Here is a 25436-nt window from a genome sequence, read left to right on the forward strand (position 1 = left end):
ACCATTTAAATTTTTTCTATAGGCTTGATTCCAGATTATGACAAATCCTTCTAAATTACTGATGTTCTTCTGTAATATTTGTTGTTAGCATCTTTCATTCATCTACTCATTCAACCAAAATTTTTGGAACACCAGTTATGTACCAGGAAAATGTGTAAGCATAAAGGCTACAGTGGTATCTTGTGAGTAATGGTCCTTATCTTTGTGGAGCTCACGTCTAATTGGTGAGACCATCATGAAATCAACGACCATGCAGATAAGTATGTAGTTATAAACTGGCTAGCACTTGACAGAAAAGTACAGGACAACATACAATGTACAGAAATATCCTTAAAAAAATAAGCCTACTCATAAGAAATAAATTTCCAACATATAAATGTGTATATTTCTCTTCTAAATTTGGAAGTAACATAACAATTTGTATAAATGGGAGACTGTCCTCAATGACAGTCTTTAAAATATTTTCACTTGCACCATGTGGCTTGCAAGATCTTACTTCCCCAACCAGGGACTGAACCCGAGTCCTCTGCAGTGTAACTACAGAGTTCTAACCATTGGAGTTCACAATGACAATCTTTTATTTTCTTTCATTTATGTTGGAGAACAGAAGACTTGAACTAATATTTACAGAGTGATATGACTACAAAATGTGAACTAATCACTTCCCCCTTTGAAAAAAAAATCCGTTCAGACTTACATATGTAAAAAGACCCCAGTTGTTAATAACACCAGTCAATCCTAAAGGAAATCAACCCTGAATATTCATTGGAAAGACTGATGTTGAAGCTGAAGCTCCAAAACTTTGGCCATCCTATGAGAAGAGTTGACTCATTGGAAAAGACCCTAATACTGGGAAATATTGAGGGCAGGAAGAGAAGAGGGTGATGGAGGATGAGATAGTTGGATGGCATCATCAACTCAATAGACATGAGTTTGAGCAAACTCTGAGAGATAGTGAAGGAGAGGGAAGCCTGACATGCTGTAGTCCATGGGTCACAAAGAGTCAGACACAACTGAGCAACTGGAAAACAATAAATTAATAACACTCATGAAAACAAACTCTTCAAGTGAAAAATCCTGAAAATATATCTTATAATGCCTTAAAAATTGGAAATAAATGTTAGAGGGACCAGTATTTGAGACATATTCAAGATAACAAGTGCTCATAAATATTTATTAGATAAACTGAAGAATGAATATGCCCTTAATGTCTGCATCACTGGCATCCGTTAGAAAGGATGCCTACCCATTACTCACTGGGCTTCCCAGCTGGCACTAGTAGTAAAGAACCCACCTGTCTCTTATGCCAAAGGAGACATAAAAGATGTGGGTTCAATCCCTGGATCAGGAAGATCCTCTGGAGGAGGGAATGGCAACCCACTCCAGTATTCTTGCCTGGAGAAGCTCATGGACAGAGGAACCTGATGGGCTACAGTCCATTGGGTTGCAGAGTCGGACACAACTGGGGAACTTAGCACATACCCATTTTTCACACTTTATTCTTACTGGGTCATATACTTGAAGGTGAGCAAATTGTTCAAAGCAAATAAGGGCTTTCATAAATTCCTTGGCTTTGGCTGAATTCACATGATACCAAGCATGTAAATAGGTATCTGTCTTTTTAAAAAAATTTTTTTTTCATAAGGCTATTTGAAATTGTGTAGACCACACCTTTCTTAGGCCTTTACCAGGAGCTCACACTGAAGAGCTAAATATTTTAAATGTGAGTTATTATGGTCACTGACAAGAATACTGCTAATAAGCAGTATTCTGAATAAATGTGTGTTTAGCTTTCATGTGATGAGATCATTGTGAAAATGAACTTGGGTGGGACAGAAGAGAGGCAGGGGATGTTTTCTTACCAGGAAGTAGTGAATGTGCCTCCAAAATTACCCAACTCTTTCACAGATTTCTTTCTTGGAAAAAGTACAGCATTAAAAGTGCAGTGTCTCCACCTACTCTAATCAGTGTGCTAGTCTTGGACTATACAAGCAACTCAGTGATCTTATCAACATAAACATGCATGTACAAAGTAGGAGCTGGTTTTTCTCTTTCATTATATTGATTTCGACATATTAGTTATCATCCATTCGATGGAATTTTAGGCTGGAGGCTTCCAAATGGCTGAGTGAATAAGGCTGAGAAGGATGGCAGAACATTAGGCCTTCTGATTAGCTTCTCAGAATTTGTTTTCTCAGAGTAGTCAAATAATAAGGTAACAAAATGAAAGAAGAAAGAAAAAAAAAATCACGATGCAGTTTACTTTTTTTTTTTAATCCAATTAAAGTGTAAAAACTCAAATGGAAGCTCCAAAGCCTTATAACTTAATTGTGGAAGTGACATACCATCATTTCTGCTGTTTTCTGTTGGTCACACACACCAACTCTGGTGTAATTTGGGAGAGGACTACACAGGAGCGTGAATACCAGGAGGCAAAAATAATAAGGGGCTCCTTGGAGAATGACCCACGACCATTGGGACGTTTGTCCTTACCTACTCGACATGGATGTGTTGATGCAGAAATCTAAGTCTGTACTTCCTCTTGGATTTCAGTCTATGTTCTTAGCAATATACATTTATCTTATGCACTCAGGTACTGTTTTGAAGTTAGACACTGAAGATCACGTACATTGAAAAACAGTTTTATCAGGATTTAATTCATATACCATAAAATTAACCCACTTAAAGTATCCAGCTCAGTGGCTTTTAGTATATTCACAGAGCTGTGCATTCATCACTGCAATCAATTTTAGAACATTTTTGTTATTTTGCTGCTGCTGTTAAGTCGCTTCAGTCGTGTCCAACTCCGTGCGACCCCATGACGGCAGCCCACCAGGCTCCGCCGTCCCTAGGATTCTCCAGGCAAGAACACTGGAGTGGGTTGCCATTTCCTTCTCCAATGCATGAAAGTGAAAAGTGAAAGTGAAGTCGCTCAGTCATGTCTGACTCTTAGTGACCCCATGGACTGGAGCCCACCAGGCTTCTGCGTCCATGGGATTTTCCAGGCAAGAGTACTGGAGTGGGGTGCCATTGCCTTCTCCGTTTGTTATTTTATTATCACTTAAATTTCACTCCCCGGTTCCCCATCCTCCCCTCAGCCCTAGACAACCACTAATCTACTTTCCATCTCTGTAGATTTGCTTATTCTGGACATTTCATGTAAATGGAATTATACAATATGTGGGCCTTTGTGACCAGGTTCTTCAACTTAGCGTAATGTTTCCAAGGTTCATCCATGTGGTATTAATAGCATAAATCAATACTTCATTTATTTTAATTGCTGAATAATATTTCATTGTATGAATATAATACATTTATTGTGTGGATATAATGTGTGGATTTATCCATTCATCAGTTGATGGACATTTGAGTTGTTTCCTCTTTTCAGTTATTACAAATGCTGCTATGAACATTTGTGTACCTGGTTTCCTATGGACACATGATTTCATTTTTCTTGAGTAGATACCTAGGAAGGGGACTACTGGGTCAGATGTTAATTATATGTTTAACCACTTGCAGAATTTCCAGACTGTTTTTCAAAATGGCTGTACCATTTTATGAGCTTCCCAAGTGGCTCAGAATGTAAAAAATTTGCCTATAATGCAGGAGACTTGGGTTCGTTTCCTGGGTTGGGAAGATCCCCTGGAGAAGGAAATGGCAATCCACTCCTGTATTCTTGTGTGGAGAATTCCATGGACAGAGGAGCCTGGTGGGCTACAGTCCATGGGGTCACAAACAGCCAGACATGACTGAGTGACTGACACTTAACATGTGTGAGGGTTCCAGTTTCTTAACACTCACACCAATGCTTGTTATTATCTGTATCTTGACTGTTTCTCCATGCATGCATGCGTGCTCAGTTGTGTCTGACTCTTTGCCACCCTATGGACTGAGATTTCCAGGCAAGGATACTGGAGTGGGTTGCCATTTCCTCCTCCAGGGGATCTTCCTGACCCAGGGATTGAATCTGAATCTCCTGTAACTCCTTGCATTGGCAAGTGGATTCCTTACCACTGAGCCACCTGGGAAGCCCTGACTGTAGCTCCAGTAGGCTGAGTAACAGCCCCCAAAGATATCTATGATATTCCTGTGAATGTTACCTTCTATGGGAAAAAGAGTCTATGCAGATATAATTAACTAAAATATCTTGGGATTGGGGAGAGTATACTGGATTAATCAGGTGAGCCCTAACTGCAATCACGAGTATTTTTTAAAGAGACGGTTACTAAAAAGAGGCAGGAGATCTGACTTTAGAGAGAAAAAGAGACAAAAGGTGCCTATAAGGGCCTGAAGTGAGGTCCCAAGCTCAGGAACGCCTGTAGCTACCTGAAGCTGGAAGAGGAAGAAACAGATTCTCCTCTAGAGCCTTTGGAGAAAGTGCACCCCCACCAGCACCTTGATTTCAATCCTGTGAAGCTGATCTCAGACTTCTGGTCCCCAGAAATGTGAGAAAGATGGAAATATGTGTAGATACCAAAGCGTGACATAAGCAATCTTTGAATGAAGAAAATATTCTGCTCTTCATTGTATCCAAGTCAACATCCTGGTTGTGATAATGTCCAATAGACTTGCAAGATGTTACCACTGGGGGAAAACTAGATAAAGGGCATGCATAATCTCTCTATAATATATCTCACAATTGCATTAGCCATTCTGGCAATGTGCTAGCATAGTGTGAGGGTATTCTATAAAGCATCTTTACCTAGTAATAAATCATTTGTCCATAGGTCAATGTCCCATGCATTGAGGAATATGGACCCTTGCTATTTTGGAAGTAGGATATGGATGCATTTCTACCAGCTGGGTTGCCACTGATATGCACTCTAATGCAATGGTCCACAACCTTCTTGGCAGCAGGGACTGATTTTGTGGAGGACATTTTTTTCCCATGGATTGGGTGTGGGGAGGATGGTTTCAAGATGATTCAAGTGCATTGCATTTATTGTACACTTTGTTTCTAACCTAATTCTGCCACTGAGCTAATGGGAGGTACCTGTATGTGGCCCAGAGGTTGGGGACCTGCTCTAAGGTGTCAATGCTACTGAGTCTACAGTGCATAAGAACCCCTATGAACCTCTACAGTTCATAAAAACCCTAGTGAAAGGAGAGCTTCTGGTGAGTCAATGCCTCTTGTCATAAAGACCTCCTAGGTATCTTCAATGAGAAACCTAAGTCTTTAGTACATCTGAAACCTTTGTATACATTGCTGTTGTCCAGTCGCTAAGTCATGTCTGATTTTTTGTGACCCCATGGATTACAGTGCACCAGGCTTCCTTATCTTTCACTATTTCCTGGAGTTTGCTCAAACGCATATCATTGAGTGATTCAATTTTATTTATCTTATTTTTCATAAAAAGCAAGGCAAGAATCCTCATATCATCTATTTTACCTTTTCCCTCTAAATGATATCTTTATCCCCTCTTCTCTCTTTGACAAATGTGTCAGGGCAATCTTAATTTACTCAAGAAGGCATATGTCAGTTTGGTGTTAAAAAGAAAGACATTCAAATCACCTATAAACTTTATAGAATACTTTCTAGGATTTTATAATCACAATAATTTTCCACCATGTAGATGATAAAGAGTCTAATGTGCAAAGGATCCAAGTCAATCTCCTGTTTTCCTTCCTAACAGTTCTTTTGATAGGCTTGCCCTGTTGTCCCAGAAATATTCCCAAGTAGTCTTTAAAACTCTAATGATTCTTCCCAGAATAAACAAAACTGAGTTAATGATTCATCTCTGGGGTGCCTCACGAGTGAGAAGAACCACAAACCACACATGTTCCTATCCACACCCCCCAACAGTGATGCAATTCTCCTGAACTTTGCTCCAGTAAATCCCACAGCTGAGTCAATGGGTCCTTCGTCCATGACTGGCACTGCATTTTTCATGACAGGCACTCTCTCACCTCTGCTTCCATAGTCTATAGAGTAAATACATCCCAGGGAATCTAAGTAAAACTTTTTGACAAATGCTCATAGTTTTCTGTTTTGGGGACATACAAATTTTATTTCACAAACAGAAAACCAAGGGCATGCACTCATTTATACATTAGAAATCTTTACTCGTCAGTTCAGTTCAGTCATTCAGTCGTGTCTGACTCTTTGTGACCCCATGAACTGCAGCATGCCAGGCCTCCCTGTCCATCACCAACTCCCGGAGTCCACCCAAACCCATGTCCATTGAGTCGGTGATGCCATCCAACTATCTCATCCTCTGTCGCCTCCTTCTCCTCCTGCCCTCAATCTTTCCCAGCATCAGGGTCTTTTCAAATGAGTCACCTCTTCGCATGAGGTGGCCAAAGCACTGGAGTTTCAGCCTCAGCATCAGTCCTTCCAATGAACACCCAGGACTGATCTCCTTTAGGATGGACTGGTTGGATCTCCTTGCAGTCCAAGGGACTCTCAAGAGTCTTCTCCAACACTGCAGTTCAAAAGCACCAATTCTTTGGCATTCAGCTTTCTTTATAGTCCAACTCTCACATCCATACATGACCACTGGAAAAACCATAGCCTTGACTAGATGGACCTTTGTTGGCAAAGTAATGTCTCTTCTTTTTAATATGCTGTCTAGGTTGATCATAACTTTCCTTCCCAAGAGTAAGTGTTGTTTAATTTCATGGCTGAAATCACCACCTGCAGTGATTTTGGAACCCAGAAAAATAAAGTCAGCCACTGTTTCCACTGTTTCCCCATCTATTTGCCATGAAGTGATGGGGCTGCATGTCATGATCTTATTTTTCTGAATGTTGAGCTTTAAGCCAATTTTTTCACTCTCTTCTTTCACTTTCATCAAGAGGCCCTTTAGTTCTTCTTCACTTTCTGCCATAAGGGTGGTGTCATCTGCATATCTGAGGTTATTGAGATCTCTCCTGGCAATATTGATTCCAGCTTGTGCTTCCTCCAGCCCAGCGTTTCTCATGATGTACTCTGCATATAAGTTAAATAAACAGGGTGACAATATACATAATACTCATAATACTACCTTATACCCTCTATCTTTGTAAGAATTTAGGTTTTGAAAAGGCCTCTCTGATTATGGATACTTGTATATAAGTTTACGATTTTCTAGATCTTGTTCACTCTAGGGGTGCCCTTAAATCATCAAGAAAAACTAGGAATGTGGTAAACACAGACATATTAGCTGGTTTGGAGACTGTCAGAAGGGCAGCTGTTTCCTTCCTCTTTAGTATTTTTCAAGTGAAAGAAAAATCTAGAAACAATTGAGTACCTACTATGTGTAATGTATTGTATCAGGCCTCGGCAGTGGAAGCAAGCAGTCTTTGCTCTCAAGTCACTCGCAGTTTACTAGCAAGAGAAACATGAATATACTCGAAATAAATATATTCAATAAAAATATTGAATAATAGTGCAAAATGGCAATAAAATCTGCCATGGAATAGTAGTTTGTTCTGAATTAAATAAATTATAATTAAATACTTGGTCTGAATTCAGTAGAGGGAGAGAACAATTCAAACTTGGGTCACAAAAGAAAGGCTGATAGAAGCATAAAGCTGGTAGAATGCGAACATCTAGGCTAAAGATGCTACTTTCTGATGCTCTAAGGAAATGGATATCTAGCTTGTCTCTGTGGCTCAGATGTATCATCAACCAATGTGTTAATTTTCCAGTGACAAAACTTCTTATTTCCTGAAAGCAATTTCAGAATCATTTTTTTCTTCCCTTCCTGCCCCTGCCAATTCCAAACCCTGTGCCACAATGTGATAGCTGTGATGGGAACATGCTGTATAGCTTCCTTGCTTCCTCACAAGTTCTTTGACTTCAGCCTTAGAGATTGTCCAAGAGAGCAAAGCTTTCTGGGCTGTGGTCAGCAGAAAGACTTGGTGAAGAAATTGTTTTTCTCTCTCTATGGGAAGATAACAGGGGCTTCCCTTATGGCTCAGCAGTAAAGAATCTGCCTGCCAATGCAGGAGACGTGGGTTCAATCCCTTGGTTAGGAAGATCCTTTGGAGAAGGAAACGGCAACCCATTCCAGTATTCCTGCCTGGAAAATTTCATGGTCAAAAGAGCCTGATGGGCTACAGTCCATGGGGTCACAAAGAGTCGGACACAACTTAATGACTAAACAACAGCAAAACAATGGGAAGGATGACACACACATTTCTCCCACTGTTACTCTGAGAGGAAGGAGTTGAAAAGTTGTTACCTAGAGTAGGTAACATGCTGGGGTCCAGCCCCAGCTGATCCAGGGTATTTGAAGGGGAGACGGCTTTGGCGAGTTCACTGGATACAATAGCTTTATTTAAATATTCATTAGAGATATAAAGAGTAATAGAATGAGGATAGCTCAGCAGGAAAATTCAGTGGAGAAAAGAGGCTGAGTAGCTTGGTTTACGCGGAAAATCAATATAACCTGTGACATCAGGTTAGTTTTGACCACGGAGGCTGCAGGCGCCCTCTCAAATAGCAGAAGGTGCCCCACCTTAGGCACCTTCTCGAGCGGGTCTTAGAAGCCCAGGCAAATAAATGGTCGCAGAGGACCTCCATGCTCCAGATGGAAACTTCAGCCTGAAATTGAGAAAAAGAATGACATGGGGGCACCAAGCTTCAGTGAGCAAGGCCCATAGCTTTATTTTCAACGGGGCTTTTATACCCTAAGTTGCACATAGAGGATAATAGGGGATGTGAAATCATACAAAATCAGCAGTCTTTGATCCTTATCAAAACCAGGGTTTCTTTTCTGCAAAATTATCTTATACAAATGGTTTAGGTGATTTACATCATCTTCTGGCCAGAAGGCCTATTAACATTTTATGACTCTTGACAAAGGTTTGTCAACCATAAGACTTATTTTCTCTAAGAGTAATTATTTTAAGGTTTGGTGCCATCCTCCGAAGGTGTTAGATAAAGTTGCATTCCTGTAGGGCAGAGGTGCAGTGGGTTTACAACACAGGAAAGACTTTATTACCTTAAGGGTCTACAGTTGCTAACACCAAGGCCACTACTTATTTTTTCTACATACCAACTATATTAATTAATACACATTCAAGGATACAATACAGGGGATGTGGAAACTTGGCAGCAAGCATTGGCTCATCAATGAAATCTTTTACTAATTTTATTCTGACAGTTTCTAACTCTCTGAGAGGCTCTAAGCTATTTGAATATCTTAAGCTTCCCGTGCCTCTCAAGACTGAGAGACTGTAAACAATCATATGCATAGCTGTAGGAGTAAACTTGTCAGGCGAGTTAGAGAGCTATCTAAGGGGTTTGGATTTAAACACTCCTAATGCCCAGGAACTTTATTAACTGGAGCTGTAAGTTAACTCTTTATCAGAGAGAGTGAGATGGTGGTGGGGGACAGCCCCCAGTAAAGTCAGAAGTGAGAGCACAAAGCAGTAAAGTAGGCAGACTCTGGTTTTTGGGGGGTAGATGCTCGAGATATCCAGGGGGACTCCTGAGGCTCGATCCCGCCTTTGTGTATGCCGAGCCTCCTTCCTCATGACCTTTGCCATGGGTGGAGCCCCTCACACCGGCTCCCAGCAGTTCCCCCTTTTTTATTTCTTAAAACAGCCAGATGTAGCTCAGTCGCGAGCCTCTGAATGTTCTGCCGAAGAATCTTGACAATACAAGGAAGAATGATTATGAGAAGCAGAATTAAAACAGCCACTGCAGCATAGCTAAAGACGGTAGACAGAATATTCTTTCCTGAAATGAAGTTAGAGAAAGTATGGAAGAAGTCATTTGCTGTTCCAGCGGCAGTAAAATCTAATCAGGAGTGTTTCATTGTTGTTATTTGATTGTGAAGTTTCCCTAAGTCTAAACCAATATCAGAGCTGTTCCAGACACCTGAAATATGGTTCTTAATTTTTTTTTCCAGTCAAAATCTGTCTCATTTACTTTCAGGGGTGTTACACATATCCACCAGTAGTCAGCATGACAGGACAATGCCATTCTCACCTTTAAAGTCTGCAATTTAGTCCCAATATGTATTACTGCTTCCTCTAGGGCGTCTACCCTCATTTTTAATTTTTTGTCTATAGCTTCCTGTGTTGCCAATGTTAAAGAAACATTTTTGGACATAGTATCAACATATTGAGCAGTATGTACTTGTTGAGTCAATGATATTGCTGTCACAGTAACAGAAGTGATTGCACTTATCAAAGCTGCTATTCCCAAGATAAGTAAGCCCACAAACCGTCGCGATCGCATTAAATCCTGTAGTAGTTGTAATACAGCAAGACTATAGTTATCATATAGGCACCATAAGATAGGGTGGGCGTTGTAACATTACAAAGGATCAAACATATTGAGGGTTTAAACAAGATGAGAGCATACATTGTTCACAACAACACCACAAAGGAGCAAACATTATATTGAGGGTTTAAACAAGATGAACCAGGGAGCAGCTGCAGGCATCGGCCCGGGGGAGCAGTGTCCCCAGCATCAGGAGGCAGAACGCGAGCAGCAGGCTGTGGGCCACGGCCCTATTGGGGGAGGAGGGGCGGGGTTCGTGGACTCGGGCTAGCTGCCGCTGCTTGGGCTCGGGCTGTTTCTCTCTCACCGGTGGGGCTGCGCTGGTCTGGACGGCACTCCGTGGGTGCGCTTTTTTCTCTGGCCCTCACTCGCCGCACAGACTTCTTTGTTCTAGGTCACGGGGTGCAGCGAGGAGGGTGCGGGGCACGGCTGGCGGCACGGAGGCGAGAGCTGGCTCGGGGACGGGGAGCAAGCGAGTGCGCACTCCGCGAACCTGGTCTTTGGGGAATGTGACATGGCGAATTTGTCTGAGATCCAAATCGGAGAATCTGCATTCTGTAGAAATATACAAGCATACCCTCTCCCACAAGTTAGCAACACATCTGGCCTTTTTCACTCTCCCGTAAGGAGGTCTTTTTACTTGACCAGGGGCCAAGTCGTAGCCTGTAATTCAGGCATCTAGTGTCTCATCATTGTAGTCTGCCCCTGTGTGTTTACGTTTAAGTGATTAATTACAATTTGGACATAACTCTTTGTCTAGTTGTTTTCCTAGAAATATGAAATTTATACCTTAAACCAGCTGCATTTTGATGGTGAATTTTGCGAGAATTTTTGGCCTTATCAATCTTTTGATGTAAGTTTAAAGCAATTACTTTAGTCAATGTATCTGCCAAAGCATTTCCTTCATGTAAAGGGCTGGGCAAACCGGAATGGGCTCTATGTCCCACAAAATATTTTTTATCTCTGTGTTTAATCTCTTTTTGTAAATAAGATAACAAGGAGAAAACAGTAGTTTTATTTTTTTTGGAATATTAGCAGTCTCTATATGAGGAAATAACCCTACAATGTATCAGGAGTCAGTCAAAAGATTAAAGGTGTGGTCTCTTAAATGTTGAAGAGCCTAAATAACTGCTCGTAACTCAGCCTTGACATTTTATTCCCTTGAATTAAAAGATCTTTTAAAGGCCTTGGAGCTGTAATTTCCTGCACCCAAAAGGCTAGACCACTAGATCTAAATGTTCTGTGGCTCTTAGCTTGAGAAGTCAAGTTTTTTCTTGTCTGATAATAAGGTAAAAGCAAAAGCTGTGTTACTCTTTGACCTTTATTAATTTGTACAGTTTTGGTAAGCGGTGATATCAAAACTTTAATTTTTCCAATATAATCAGAATTTACTACACCATGCACCACCAAAATTTCTTTTCTTTTCTTTTTTGAAAAGAAAGTGAGCTACGCCCCAGGATAAATCTTACGATGCCCTCTGGTAGGGGGCCAGCCACTCCCCTTGGAATTGGAGTAACTGGCACGTCAGGGATTAATATTGTTGCTAAATCCCCTGACCGATTCCGCTTTTTTCCTAGCCTGGGTGAGACCCCCCTGAGGGGGTTTTCTCTAAGGAGCACGCTCTGCATATTGTGCACGCAGTCTGTTTTAAAAGCTCTTTTGCTCAAAAAACTTTTTATCTTCCTCAGGCTTAGGCAACACTTTGGGAGGCTTTGGGGGCAAAGTGGGGAACTCCTGGGTCCTGGGAGGCACAAACGGAGGCCGTGGCGATCACCTAAAATCGGAAAGTGGTGGAAAAGTTTTTTTAAAGGTTTGTGCAGAGGGGGAGGGAGCTCCCCAGGGCGCTCCGCGGCAGCGTCCTGTAAGCTCTCTCCTTCCTCCGGAGGGAGAGCACTTTCTCCCTCTTTTTTTTTTTTTTGTCAGTGGCAGAAAATATGATCTGTGTAGAAAGTGGAGACCCACCACCATCTACTGCTATCAGATCAGATCAGATCAGTCGCTCAGTCGTGTCCGACTCTTTGTGACCCCATGAATTGCAGCTCGCCAGGCCTCCCTGTCCATCACCAACTCCCGGAGTTCACTCAGACTCATGTCCATCGAGTCAGTGATGCCATCCAGCCATCTCATCCTCTGTCATCCCCTTCTCCTCCTGCCCCCAATCCCTCCCAGCATCAGAGTCTTTTCCAATGAGTCAACTCTTCTCATGAGGTGGCCAAAGTTCTGAAGTTTCAGCTTTAGCATCATTCCTTCTAAAGAAATCCCAGGACAGCCTTATGACGGAGGTCTAGGACATTTTAAATCATATTTTACAGAGTCAATAAACATTTGTCTATTTTTAGATGTATAGAAACCCTTTTTTTTATTTTAGAGAATATTTTTATTTATTTTGTATCTTCTTTACCCTATCTAAACTGCAGAGGCGACTAGAAAATAAGCCTCAAGGTGAGGATCAAATTTATCTTTGGGACTAGAGAAAACCCTTTTCTGGGAAACTCTTAGCGGAGGCCCCTTACCCCCACATGGAGGAGGAGGCATGGGGAGATGGGAGCGTCCTGTATTTTTCCTCTCCTGTTTCGGAGATCTTTTAACTGTTTGGTGACTAAATCTTATGGACAGTCTGATCGGGGATGTTTCCCTCAAGCTCTTAGGAGCAGATGGTCTGATTAGGGATTTTTTTTTTAAACTTTTAGGAGCATCTTTACCTTAAAAAGACCAATCTTTATGAGAATGGTATCAAGCTGTTGTTTCCTCTAAATCTTTTTCATCTTGAGGGGAGAGCTGATTTTTTTTTTTTCATCCCTATCTTTTACATGTTCATTGGCAGTCATAGCAGCTAGCCATTCGTTTAGCTGTCTATAGCTAGGTATAGCCTCTTCATTTTTACTTTTTTTTTTTTTTTTATAACAGGTACCTTTTTAGACTCGCTTTCTTGTTTAACAGGTACTTTTAAACTTTACTTTTTTTTTTAACAGGTACCTTTTTAAATTTATGAGCTGGATCTAAAGTATCTCTAATCATATTTCACAGAGGAAAGGTGTAAGTAGGGATTTTTTCCAAGCCGTGTTGAGCACAATAAGATTTTAGTTGTTTTTTTACTTTTTTCTAGATATCTAGGTTAACAGTGTCCTGTTGTAGAAACCAAGGGCAGTGTTCTTGTACAAATGAAAAAAATGATTGAATGGTAGATTTTTTAACTTTGATTTTTTTTAACTTAATAACTGTAAAATTCCTCCTATAAAGAGCTGTCTTTTATTTGATTTAGTGTTATCCATGTCAGAAAATTAAGTATAATAGAAGTTTAGCTTTAGTTTTTAAAAGATCAGGCTTTTTTTTAGCCTTTTAACTTCAGAAACCGTTTTTTTTTCCTAACTCTTTAACACTTTTAACACTTTCCACTCTTCTTCGTCCTGTCTATCTTACAGGGGGGTCTGTAGTACCCTAAGTGGGGTCCTAGCCGTCCCTAAAACTCACATAGGGGGAACAATAGGGTTGGGGACTTACCTTTGAAGTCCCTGTTCAGGCGCCACCTGCCAGGGTCCAACCCCGGCTGATCCAGGGTATTTGAAGGGGAGACGGCTTTGGCGAGTTCACTGGATACAATAGCTTTATTTAAATATTCATTAGAGATATAAAGAGTAATAGAATGAAGATAGCTCAGCAGGAAAATTCAGTGGAGAAAAGAGGCTGAGTAGCTTGGTTTACGCGGAAAATCAATATAACCTGTGACATCAGGTTAGTTTTGACCACGGAGGCTGCAGGTGCCCTCTAGAATAGCGGAAGGTGCCCCACCTTAGGCACCTTCTCGAGTGGGTCTTAGAAGCCCAGGCAAATAAATGGTCGCAGAGGACCTCCACGCTCCAGATGGAAACTTCAGCCAGAAATTGAGAAAAAGAATGACATGGGGAGACCAAGCTTCAGTGAGCAAGGCCCGTAGCTTTATTTTCAACGGGGCTTTTATACCCTAAGTTGCACATAGAGGATAATAGGGGATGTGAAATCATACAAAATCAGCAGTCTTTGATCCTTATCGAAACCAGGGTTTCTTTTCTGCAAACTTATCTTATACAAATGGTTTAGGTGATTTACATCATCTTCTGGCCAGAAGGCCTATTAACATTTTATGACTCTTGACAAAGGTTTGTCAACCATAAGACTTATTTTCTCTAAGAGTAATTATTTTAAGGTTTGGTGCCATCCTCCGAAGGTGTTAGATAAAGTTGCATTCCTATAGGGCAGAGGTGCAGTGGGTTTACAACACAGGAAAGAATTTTTTACCTTAAGGGTCTACAGTTGCTAACACCAAGGCCACTACTTATTTTTTCTACATACCAACTATATTAATTAATACACATTCAAGGATACAATACAGGGGATGTGGAAACTTGGCAGCAAGCATTGGCTCATCAATGAAATCTTTTACTAGTTTTATTCTGACAGTTTCTAACTCTCTGAGAGGCTCTAAGCTATTTGAATATCTTAAGCTTCCCGTGTCTCTCGAGACTTAGAGAATGTAAACAATTGTATGCATAGCTGTAGGAGTCCGGGTAAACTTGTCAGGCAAGTTAGAGAGCTATCTAAGGGGTTTAGATTTAAACACTCCTAATGCCCAGGAACTTTATTAACTGGAGCTGTAAGTTAACTCTTTTATCAGAGAGAGTGAGATGGTGGTGGGGGACAGCCCCCAGTAAAGTCAGAAGTGAGAGCACAAAACAGTAAAGTAGGCAGACTCTGGTTTTTGGCAGGTAGATGCTCGAGAATATCCAGGGGGACTCCTGAGGCTCGATCCCGCCTTTGCATATGCCGAGCCTCCTTCCTCATGACCTTTGCCACAGGTGGAGCTCCTAACGCCGGCTCCTGGCAGTAACATAAGTTGTTACTTAGAGCAGGTAACATAAGCCTCCTGATTTATAGTACACATCTCTCTACCAGTGCCTTTGCAGACACTGGTCTGGCTTTTTGAAATCTTTCTCCAGCTGTGACTGTGCTTTCACTAGTAATGACCACGAGTGAAAGGAGCCTCAGTGGACAGAGCTCTAGGCTGCCATCTAGGGTCCCCTGTCTTCCCACAGCTGCCTATTAATTACTACACAACCCTCACATCTCTACCATAAACACGAAGGAGGTAGGCACGTTTGCTACAATGGGTACCATGAGGTCTGTTTGGGGATTTGGATTGATTGTAATTCTACACAGATAAAATGCTTTGTCCATTTTATTTACAATATGTACGTAATATATAATGTGTATATTTTAAATATATAATATGTGTATTTTAAAATCCTCTGTGTGAACAAAGGCAATCTTTGGTAGCTAAATCCTACCTGTGAGTCTTACCATTTTTTCCCCTCTTTTGAAGGTTTCTGGACATTGAATCTGAAATGGTCAACTTTGCCAGTTACTATGCTGGCGTTGCTGTCGGAGTGCTTGTCACAGGATATTTTCAAGTTAGTGACACCTGCATTTTATTTATAGATCAACATCTGGGTTCAAAGACATGACAGTGAAATACAAAATGTGTTCTTTAAAGTTATTCAGAAGCCCCAAGGACTACAGTTTTATTTCAGGGGATGAAAAGGATGGAAAGAATTTTTCCTCTCAGCTGGGGAGGAGGCTATGGGCACTTAATAGCGAGGTAGAGAATAGACATTCAGCTTCAGTTCTTGTCCTCTCCTGCCCTCCCTGCTTCACTCTCTCTTCTAAACTCAGAAATAGTGGTGGAGGTTTTCATACAGGGAGACTGAGTCCCTGTGGAAAGTGGATGTGGGAAATTGGAGGAAAGCAAGCTTGACTTTCTTTTTTCTCTTGAATTCCAACCCAAATTCTGTAAACTGAACCCATATTCTAGATTTCAGTTATGGGCAGGCTTGGTGTTATTTAACTCTTACTAAGGAAGAAAAACATTTTATCTTTTGCCTTCTCATGTAGAGAAAATAATAAATTCCCCCTACTCTCCATTCACTTATGAATTCCAGGAAGTTAGTTTTAGTTATAAAGAGAAATTAGTTAATCCTCATCCCCTACCTCCCCCCGCCCCCTCCACCATCCTGGCACTAAAGCTTTAATAACAGGCTTCTTTTGCTTGGGAGGGAAACTGTAGGCAAGATTCCCTGCTTATGTCATAATTTTTGTCTTACTTTTTTCTGAATCATTGTCCAAGAGCTTGAAAACTACAAGCATTCATGTTAAGTCATTTCAGTCGTGTCTGACTTGTTGTGACCCTTTGGACCATAGCCCACCAGGCTCCTCTGTCCATGGGATTCTCCAGGCAAGAATACTGGAGTGGATTGCCACGTCCTCCTCCAGGGTTGAAAACTCTGCATGCATGCTTATTGGCAGGCCTCTCAAGAGAAAACTTTACTTGGAAGTGGCATGCAAAAGTAGTGATTTAAGAGCAAAAATTTACTTGTGGTGTGATGAGCCTTCTTTTACACATGAGGAGAGTGACAGTTAGTAAAGTTAACTCTGGAAGTGGTCAAGCTGGATTCAAACCCAAGTCTCTGGCTTCCCTGTTCACAGGGTTCCGCTTGTCTCCACTCTCAGCTGCAGATATCAGAGCTCACACCTTAGTTCTGAACAAGAGGCGTGTTGTGAATTCCTTTCCTCTTTTTTTCAGCTGTTCTAGTGAAAGTATTTTCTAATGAAAAGAGAAGGAATTAATGCCTGTTCTTATCACAATGCTAAACATTCCTTGCTCCATTTCCAGATATGCTTTTGGGTAATTGCTGCAGCTCGTCAGATACAGAAAATGAGAAAATTTTACTTTAGGAGCATAATGAGGATGGAAATTGGATGGTTTGACTGCAATTCAGTGGGAGAGCTGAATACAAGATTTTCTGAGTAAGTGGCTGGTAGGATTTTTTTCTTTTTCTTTTTTTGGCCTGCACCACAGGGCATGTGAGATCCAGTTCCCTGAGCAGGATTGAACCTGTGCACCGTGCAGTGGAAGCATGAGTCTTAACCACTGGACTGCCAGGTAAATCCTTGGTAGGATGTTTTAATGGACGTGTGATTTTTCTCTAATGAAACTTTTGTTTCTAAATTAATGACAATTGAAGAAACATTTTCAGTTCTTTTTGCTGCATTTTGTCTCTTAAGTTGGGCTTTTATAGGTAGCATGATTTTTTCATAGGTAATGGTTTATCAAATTATTATGTATTATAGAAGACAGTTTAAAAGAAGTAGGGTTATTTGGCCTTGAAAGGAGAAACTGAGGGATGTCACAATCTATGTCCCCATAAGGAAAACAATACAATCAGAATGAATTATTAATATCTTGCTTTGTCTGTTGATGTAATTTCTGCACATAAAAACAAAGCAAAAAATTCAAAATAGTTTGAGAAAGATTTAAACTGAAAACTGGATTTAAATCCAGTTTATTTCTAAATACTTTGTTGTAGTTTAGTCACTAAGTCATGTCTGACTCTGTGTGACCCCCATGGACTGCAGCCCGCCAGGCTCCTCTGTCCATGGGATTTCCTAGGTAAAGTACTGGAGTGGGTTACCAAGCCCTTCTCCAGGGGATCTTCCTGATCCAGGGATTGAACCTGTATCTCCTGTATTGGCAGGTGAATTCTTTACCACTAAGCCACCCACAAAGCCCATACCTAAATATTAGTTTGAGTCATTAATAGTATGTCCCCCAACCCCGTGTAATTTTTGAATGAGCCAAGCCCTGATTAATGAGAACTGTTGAACCTTATTGAAATTTGAGGTCCCATGAAAGACAGTTAGCAGTGTAGTGACAATAAAAGAAGACTGAATATTGGGATCCCTAGTCTCCAGCACTGATTCTGCCTTTACTTATTTTGACTTTGAATAGATACTCATCCTTGTTAGAATACAATTGTCTAATCTCTATGTAATATCTTAGATCCTTTTGCTCTTAAGTCCTGACCCTTGTTTGCTCCATCTGGACAAGAGATTATGGAAGGTTTGCAGGAATATGAATTTAGTGTAATTATTGTCAACCAATACTCTGGAGCACTTACCCTGTGCAAGGCATTAAGGTATACCACAGAACTCCTGAGCTCAAGGAACTTACATAGCAAATAATCAGAGCTAATATATATTGATCACTTACAATATGCTAGGCACTGTTCTACATACTTGACATATATTGACTAATCCTTATTGCTACCTATTGAGGTAGGTTCTGTTATTATCCCCATTTTATAGATGAAGAAACTGAGACACAGAAAGATTTAGTAACTTGCCCAAGAAGAGCTTGTGTTTAAATTCAGAGTCTGGCTCCAGAGTCAGGACTGTTAACCACTCTCCTATACTACCTATAAGCAGGAAGCAATAATTACATACACATACACGAAAACATGTATATGGATTAATTGGAGGCTTCCCTGATGGCCCACCAGGTAAAGAATCTGCCTGCAATGCAGGAGACGCAGGAGACACAGGTTAAATCTCTGGGTCAGGAAGATCCCCTGCAGGAGTAAATGGCAACCCATTCTAGTATTTCTTGCCTGAAGAACCCCATGGACAGAGGAACCTGGCGGGCTATAGTTCAGTGGGTTGCAAAGAGTCAGACATGACTAAACCACTAATCACACACACAGAGATTAATCACATTGCTATGGAAACACCAGGAAGAAGATAATACTTCTCCCTGCAGGATTATATAAATTTTTATGAAATAGGTGGTATGTAAGTAGAACTTTGAGACTGAAAAGATTTAGCATATATAAAGGAAAGAAGGGTTCTTCATGTCAGACCGGGATGTTAGCTTTCAGTTCAGTTCAGTTCAGTCACTCAGTCATGTCCAACTCTTTGCAACCCCATGGACTGCAGCACGCCAGGCTTCCCTGTCCATCACCAACTCCCAGAGCTTGCTCAAACTCATGTCCATCGAGTTGGTGATACCATCCAACCATCTCATCCTCTGTCGTCCCCTTCTCCTCCTGCCTTCAATCTTTCCCAGTATCAGGGTCTTTTCCAATGAGTCAGTTCTTTGTATCAGGTGGCCAAAGTATTGGAGTTTCAGCTTTAGCATCAGTCCTTCCAATGAATATTCAGGACTGATTTCCTTTAGGATGGACTGGTTGGATGTCCTTGCTGTCCAAGGGACTCTCAATAGTCTTCTCCAACACCACAGTTCAAAAGCATCAATTCTTTGGCGCTCAGCTTTCTTTATAAGTCCAACTCTCACATCCATACATGACTACTGGAAAAACCATAGCTTTGTTGGCAAAGCAATGTCTCTGGTTTTTAATATGCTGTCTAGGTTGGTCATAACTTTTTTCCCAAGGAGCAAGTGTCTTTTAATTTCATGGCTGCAGTCACCATCTGCAGTGATTTTGGAGCTCAAGAAAATAAAGTCTCTCACTGTTTCCATTGTTTCCCCATCTATTTGCCATGAAGTGATAGGACCGGGTGCCATGATCTTAGTTTAAAAGAGACTAATAAGATGGTTTCCAAAAGCCTTTGCCTATTTTGAGTAAACATCAGTTGGGAAAATTGGATTAAAGGCAAACTCTCTTGGCTATGAGGGGAGAGCTTAATGACCTCCCACACTACAGCAAATTTTCCAAGACACAAGAAGCTACTAAGTTTCCCAAGGGCAATGGGATACAGAAATGGGAGCATTTAGAAAAAAAAAGGTTAAACTTTCTGGGAAAGATATTTGAATTGACCAAATTCAGTTTTAGTGATCAAAGCCTCTTTTGTTTCTAGTGATATTAACAAGGTCAATGATGCCATTGCTGACCAAATGGGTATTTTCATTCAGCGCATGACCACGAGCATCTTTGGGTTCCTGATGGGATTTTACCAGGGTTGGAAACTGACCTTGGTTATTATCTCTGTCAGCCCTCTCATTGGGATTGGAGCAGCCATCATTGGTCTGGTAAGAATGTCTTCTCACTTCTCTCCATGGGAAGACATTTACACTGAGAAACAGCCAAAAATGTAAAACTTGTTTCCCTTCTCCTGAGTGTGTTTAGTTAACATCATTATCACTACATTGATTTATTTTGTTTGATTATTACTCAGTATCAAATAACATACACATATATTATTATATTAGTAATAGTAAAAATGTGCTTAGTCACTCAGTCATGTCCGACTCTTTGTGACCCCAAGGACTGAAGTCTGCCAGGCTCCTCTGTCCATGTGGATTCTCCAGGCAAGAATACTGGAGTAGGTTGCCATGCTCTCCTCCAATAATAACTGTATTAACTGGACATTTACTATTTTGCCAGGCATTATTAGGAGCTTCATGGACATGATCTATAATTTTACAACAATCTTATAAAGTATTAATGCCATTTTAAATATAAGAAACGGAGGCTCAGAGAGGTAAAGCGACTTTTACAGAACTGCACAGCCAGCAAGAGACAGAACGGGATTCGAATTCAAGGAAGCCTGATTCCAAATCCCCACCCACTGTCTAGTGTACATATGGCTTCCGTGGTCTCCCAGGTTTAGATGCTTCCCTCAGAAAGACCCAGAAAATACACTTGGATCAGTAGCAAGCACATACAAGAGATTTCTGCAATCACGCTGTGTTCTCCATCCCATGTGATCAGTTTCAGAGAGGTATCTGACCCATTCAGAGAAGTATCCCAGTCAGTTTCCATTCCCCAAGTATGCAAGTCAGGAAAAAGTGTAGGTGTAGGAACTTGGGGTCATCCCCCAAAAAAACACTCCCAAAGATTGAGAAATTATTTCATTTTACTTTCAGAGCAGTCATATGAGATAACACATCATGGGATCTGGCACACTAATAATTTGCTGTAAATGAGAATAGGGTTTAAGTGAAAAACCGCACACATATTCACATCACTGAGCAACACGTACCAATCTCCATGACTATATTTTCTAGCAAAATATTCTCTACCCTCCACTGGCTATATTACTCAAACACATCCCAGGTAATACACAGTGACAATAGCAAAGAGCTCACTCTACTTAAGTAGGTCACCACCTGGCTCTATCACTTGGCTCAAGAAAAATATGTTTAACCTGTCAAATGTCAGTTTCCTCCTTGTTAAAATAAAGTTAATACCCCCCAAAGTCATTGTGATGACTCAAGGCATTATCCATGTTATGTACTTAGCACAGCAGCAGGCACAGAACTAATTGCTAAAGAGATATTAGCTTTTATTTTTTTTCTCAATCTACTGAATCATGCAAGCTTTACAACAGTTTTTCCTATCAAATGCTTTCCAGTGGCACTCCAGGAAAGCTTCAACTTTTCCAGCAGGTTGTTGGGGACTCTGCAAACATTTGATTCAGCATTTCCGCCCCCCTAAATATATTTAATCTCTTACTTCAAACCCACCATAGATTAATAATCACCCTTAAATGGCTCATGTGTCACATTTTAACATGTTGGAGACCAATAACATGGCCTGGCGTACTTGGTCGCAAATAGGCTCAAAGCACAGTTTCTCCTGTCATCTCAGTGTCATTTCAACTTCTTGTAAATGTGTCACCAATTTGGAATGTTGTAGTTCTGCACTGGTTTCTTCTTGAATTCAGGTCTGTGCATGTTTGTGTAAATGATGTGAGCATTTTACAAAGCTCAATTCAAAAGCAGAAGAGAAAAAGGTGGAGGGGGCAATATATGATATATTAGAAATGATTGTGGGTCTTGTATGCCTTTTCTGACTTTTATATGTACTGTAGGAAACATGATATTGCCAATATGCATCTTTTAAGCTCCTATATCAGTTTAGCTGGGGTATTAAAAGATTCTTTAATGTGACTCCCTGGTGGGTCAGATGGTAAAGAATCTGCCTGCAATGCAGGAGACCAGGGTTTGATCCCTGGGTTGGGAAGACCTCCTGTAGAAGGGAATGGCCACCCACTCTAGTATTCTTGCCTGGAGAATTCCATGGACAGAGGAGCCTGGCGGGCTCCATGGGGTCCATGGAGTCACAAAGAGTTGGACAGAACTGAGCGACTAACATTTTCACTTTTCATTTTATAATAAAAACTGATAACATTTGCAACTACTTAATTTTCTCATTACTATGCTACCTATCAGCTTCTCTGGTGGCTCAGTGTTAAAGAATCCACCTACCAATGCAGGAGACATGGGTTCAATACCTGTGTTGGGAAAATCCCCTGGAGAAGGAAATGGCAACCCAATCCATTTTTCTTGCCTGGAAAATCCCATGGCAGGCTACAGTCCATGGGGTCTCAAAAGAGTTGGACACAACTTAGCAACTAAACAACAACATGCCACCTCTACATATTTTAGAAGTACATTAGAAGAGGATTGTGGTAAAAACCACAATGGCATCCATACTAACCAAATTCATATTTTAATGTTGACAAAAATATTCTCACTTTCCTTTATTGTTGACTTTTCAATCTTGTGAAATAAATATACTGGAATAAAATACTACTTGTATGCTAAAATTCTAAGATTTTGTTTGATAAGATTTTTGCTGGTAAAAATTTGGAAAAACTTGGAATATAAACTCCCTTAGTCTGGGTACTATATATATTTTTAGGTTTCTGAGTCAGTTAATCTTTCACAACATTTGTTTTCTCCCTTTCTTGTTTCTTAACCTGTGTCAGGGAATTCTTTTGGTGGTTGATTCTAACTAGGACTCAATTCAAGTCCAATTTTAGAAGAAGTAACTTGTTTACTATTAAGTGCAATGTCTTTTTCTTTCCTTTTGTGAAAAGCAAACCTCGTTAGTTGAACCCCTACAGTAGAGTCAAAGTGGTGTAATATTTATCTGAAGTTTTCTCCTTTCGATTTACCTCTGCGTATCATATCATGTTTTTGGCTGCTCAGAACCTCTTTCTTATCTATATTCTAATCAATATGATGCCTGCATGGTCCTTCATCTTTGTATCTGGTGTTTGTAAACTATAACATGGCCTTTGGCCAATAGTAATGAAATGTGACAATTTGACTTGAAAACATTATTACTATGATGACTGAAACACTGTGGTCCCACAAAATGCCCTATCTGGGACTTAATCTGTGAGACGTTTTTTGAAGCTGACTTTTAATGGAATTATTTTGATATGTCAACAAACATCCATGAATGAGGCTTGGTGGTGGCAGTGGTTTAGTTGCTAGGCCTTATCTGACTCTTTTGTGACGCGGTGGACTATCATCTGCCAGGCTCCTCTGCTCCTGGGATTTCCCAGGCAAGAATATGGGGGTGGGTTGCCATTTCCTTCTCCAGAGGATCTTCCCAATACAGGGATTGAACCCGAGTCTCCTACATTGCAAATGGTCTCTGGCATTGCTGGTGGTCTCAGGCATTGCAGGTGGTCTGCACTGCAGGCAGATTCTTTACCGACTGAGCCACAGGGAAGCCCAGATGAAGCTGGGAAGCCCAGGGAAGCCCAGATGAGGCTTAACATGGCTCAAACTTGGACCAAATTCTTTCTTTGGTAAACACTGTTCCCGTGGGAATCTAGTTTTGTCTTAAGCCATACCACGTGTTTACTCTGCTAAATAAACCACTGAGTGACAAGGTGACTTATCTGGTCTTCACATTTTGTTTTCTTCTTTTGAATTTCAGAGTGTGTCCAGATTTACCGACTATGAATTACAGGCCTATGCCAAAGCTGGCTCAGTTGCTGATGAAGTCATATCATCTATCCGAACAGTGGCTGCTTTTGGTGGTGAGAAAAAAGAGGTTGAAAGGTTAGTTAATTGAGGGACTTCCCTGGTGAATCAGTGGTTAAAACTCCGAGCTTCCAATGCTGGGTCTGTGCGTTCTATCTATCCCTGGTCAGGGAACTGAGATCCCACATGACTGGCAGCAAAGCCAAAAAGTAAAATAAAAAGGGAGTAAGAAATAAAAAGAAGGAAAGAAAGAAAAGCTAGTCAATTGAAATGTCTGACACTTCCTTGGAGTTTGTTGATCTGCACACTGCCCTGAATCTTCCCCCATTTTGTATAGAGTGGCAGATTCTCCTTGCTATGGTACCCAGAGGGAGCTTTTGTTCAAGAAATAGCTAAGCAAAGTAATGAGATTGGTGAAAACACTTACAAAAGACTCCCAAACCTTTAGCTCAATGATGTAGTTGGTGTTTTTTAAAAAGTGATTTTAGTTTGGATACTTATGTCAAACTCTGATGATGTGTGTATACACCCCACACACACGTCATGCCAATCTAAACCACTGTCTTCTTCCATTAAGGAAAAACTTACAAGATTTAAAATGCAATTCTGCACATTTTTATTGAATAGCATTTTATTCAATGTGTTTTACTTAGCTACTATAGGCTCATTTGAAGTCCAAGATTTCCATTCAATCAAACAAAATTTGACATTGATATATTACAGACCATCATTCTAGGAGATAACTGTTAATAAATATCAAAACCTAAATGGCCAAAACAACACAATTGTTAAAACTTTGATTTTGTTTATTTTTCCATTTATTTAGTATTTATTGAGTGTTTATCAGGTTCTAGGTACTGATTCTATAAAATAGCCACCAATTTAATTAAACTCTTATTTCATATGTTATAGATCTAGCATGATCACATTCTCAGTTGCTACCAAATTCACCAAGTGAAAAATAAAATAGGATTTACACTATCTAATTCTGAGAAGGCAATGGCACCCCACTTCAGTACTCTTGCCTGGAAAATCCATGGACAGAGGAGCCTGGTAGGCTGTAGTCCATGGGGTCGCTAGGAGTCGGACACGACTGAGCGACTTCACTTTCACTCTTCTCTTTCATGCATTGGAGAAAGAAATGGCAACCCACTCCAGTGTTCTTGCCTGGAGAATCCCAGGGACAGCGGAGCCTAGTGGGCTGCCGTCTATGGGGTCACACAGAGTCGGACACGACTGAAGCGACTTAGCACACTATCTAATTATCCTCTTTTCTTTTTTCTCTTTTACTTCTTTTGGTTGTGGGAAAATAAGTTTACCTTATTTCTCATAAAAAATTTCAGTAGCCCATTTCCTCCACTATGAGAGATATTATCTTTCATACCATATGACTTAATAAAAGAATTCAAACTCAAATAGTGTTGCAGTGAAAAGTAAAGAAAAGGAAGGAGTTTTTTTCTTTTTCTTTCCTGAGGACAAGAAGATAAAGAGAACAATGAGAAGACCTGAACAATCCTAGTTTTTTTTTTTTTTTACTTTAACTGCTCCTAACTCTGCGTATCTATAACTAAGTTTGCTTTTCTGCCCCCTTACTCTGCAAGAGTTACATATCGCACCTACTATCCTTTGCTTACCTTCGCAACAGCCTCTTCCCCTTGTAGCTCTTGT

At 40.6% G+C, this 25436-nt stretch overlaps 1 protein-coding gene across 6 annotated transcripts in view; it reads left to right on the forward strand.

The window, feature by feature from the left end:
- The window catches only part of ABCB11 (ATP binding cassette subfamily B member 11), a 106173-nt gene that overhangs the window by 23052 nt on the left and 57685 nt on the right, over positions 1 to 25436 (forward strand). For all 6 annotated transcript variants that reach the window (XM_045163968.1, XM_045163967.1, XM_045163972.1 and 3 more), the window contains 4 exons: positions 15573 to 15660; positions 16920 to 17053; positions 19901 to 20072; positions 23722 to 23846. In XM_045163968.1, coding sequence (XP_045019903.1) covers positions 15573 to 15660; positions 16920 to 17053; positions 19901 to 20072; positions 23722 to 23846 — 519 coding nt within the window. The remainder of the gene's footprint in view (positions 1 to 15572; positions 15661 to 16919; positions 17054 to 19900; positions 20073 to 23721; positions 23847 to 25436) is intronic.

The sequence above is a fragment of the Bubalus bubalis genome, chromosome 2 (assembly GCF_019923935.1).
Source record: "Bubalus bubalis isolate 160015118507 breed Murrah chromosome 2, NDDB_SH_1, whole genome shotgun sequence".
In the NCBI taxonomy this organism is placed as follows: Eukaryota; Metazoa; Chordata; class Mammalia; order Artiodactyla; family Bovidae; genus Bubalus; species Bubalus bubalis.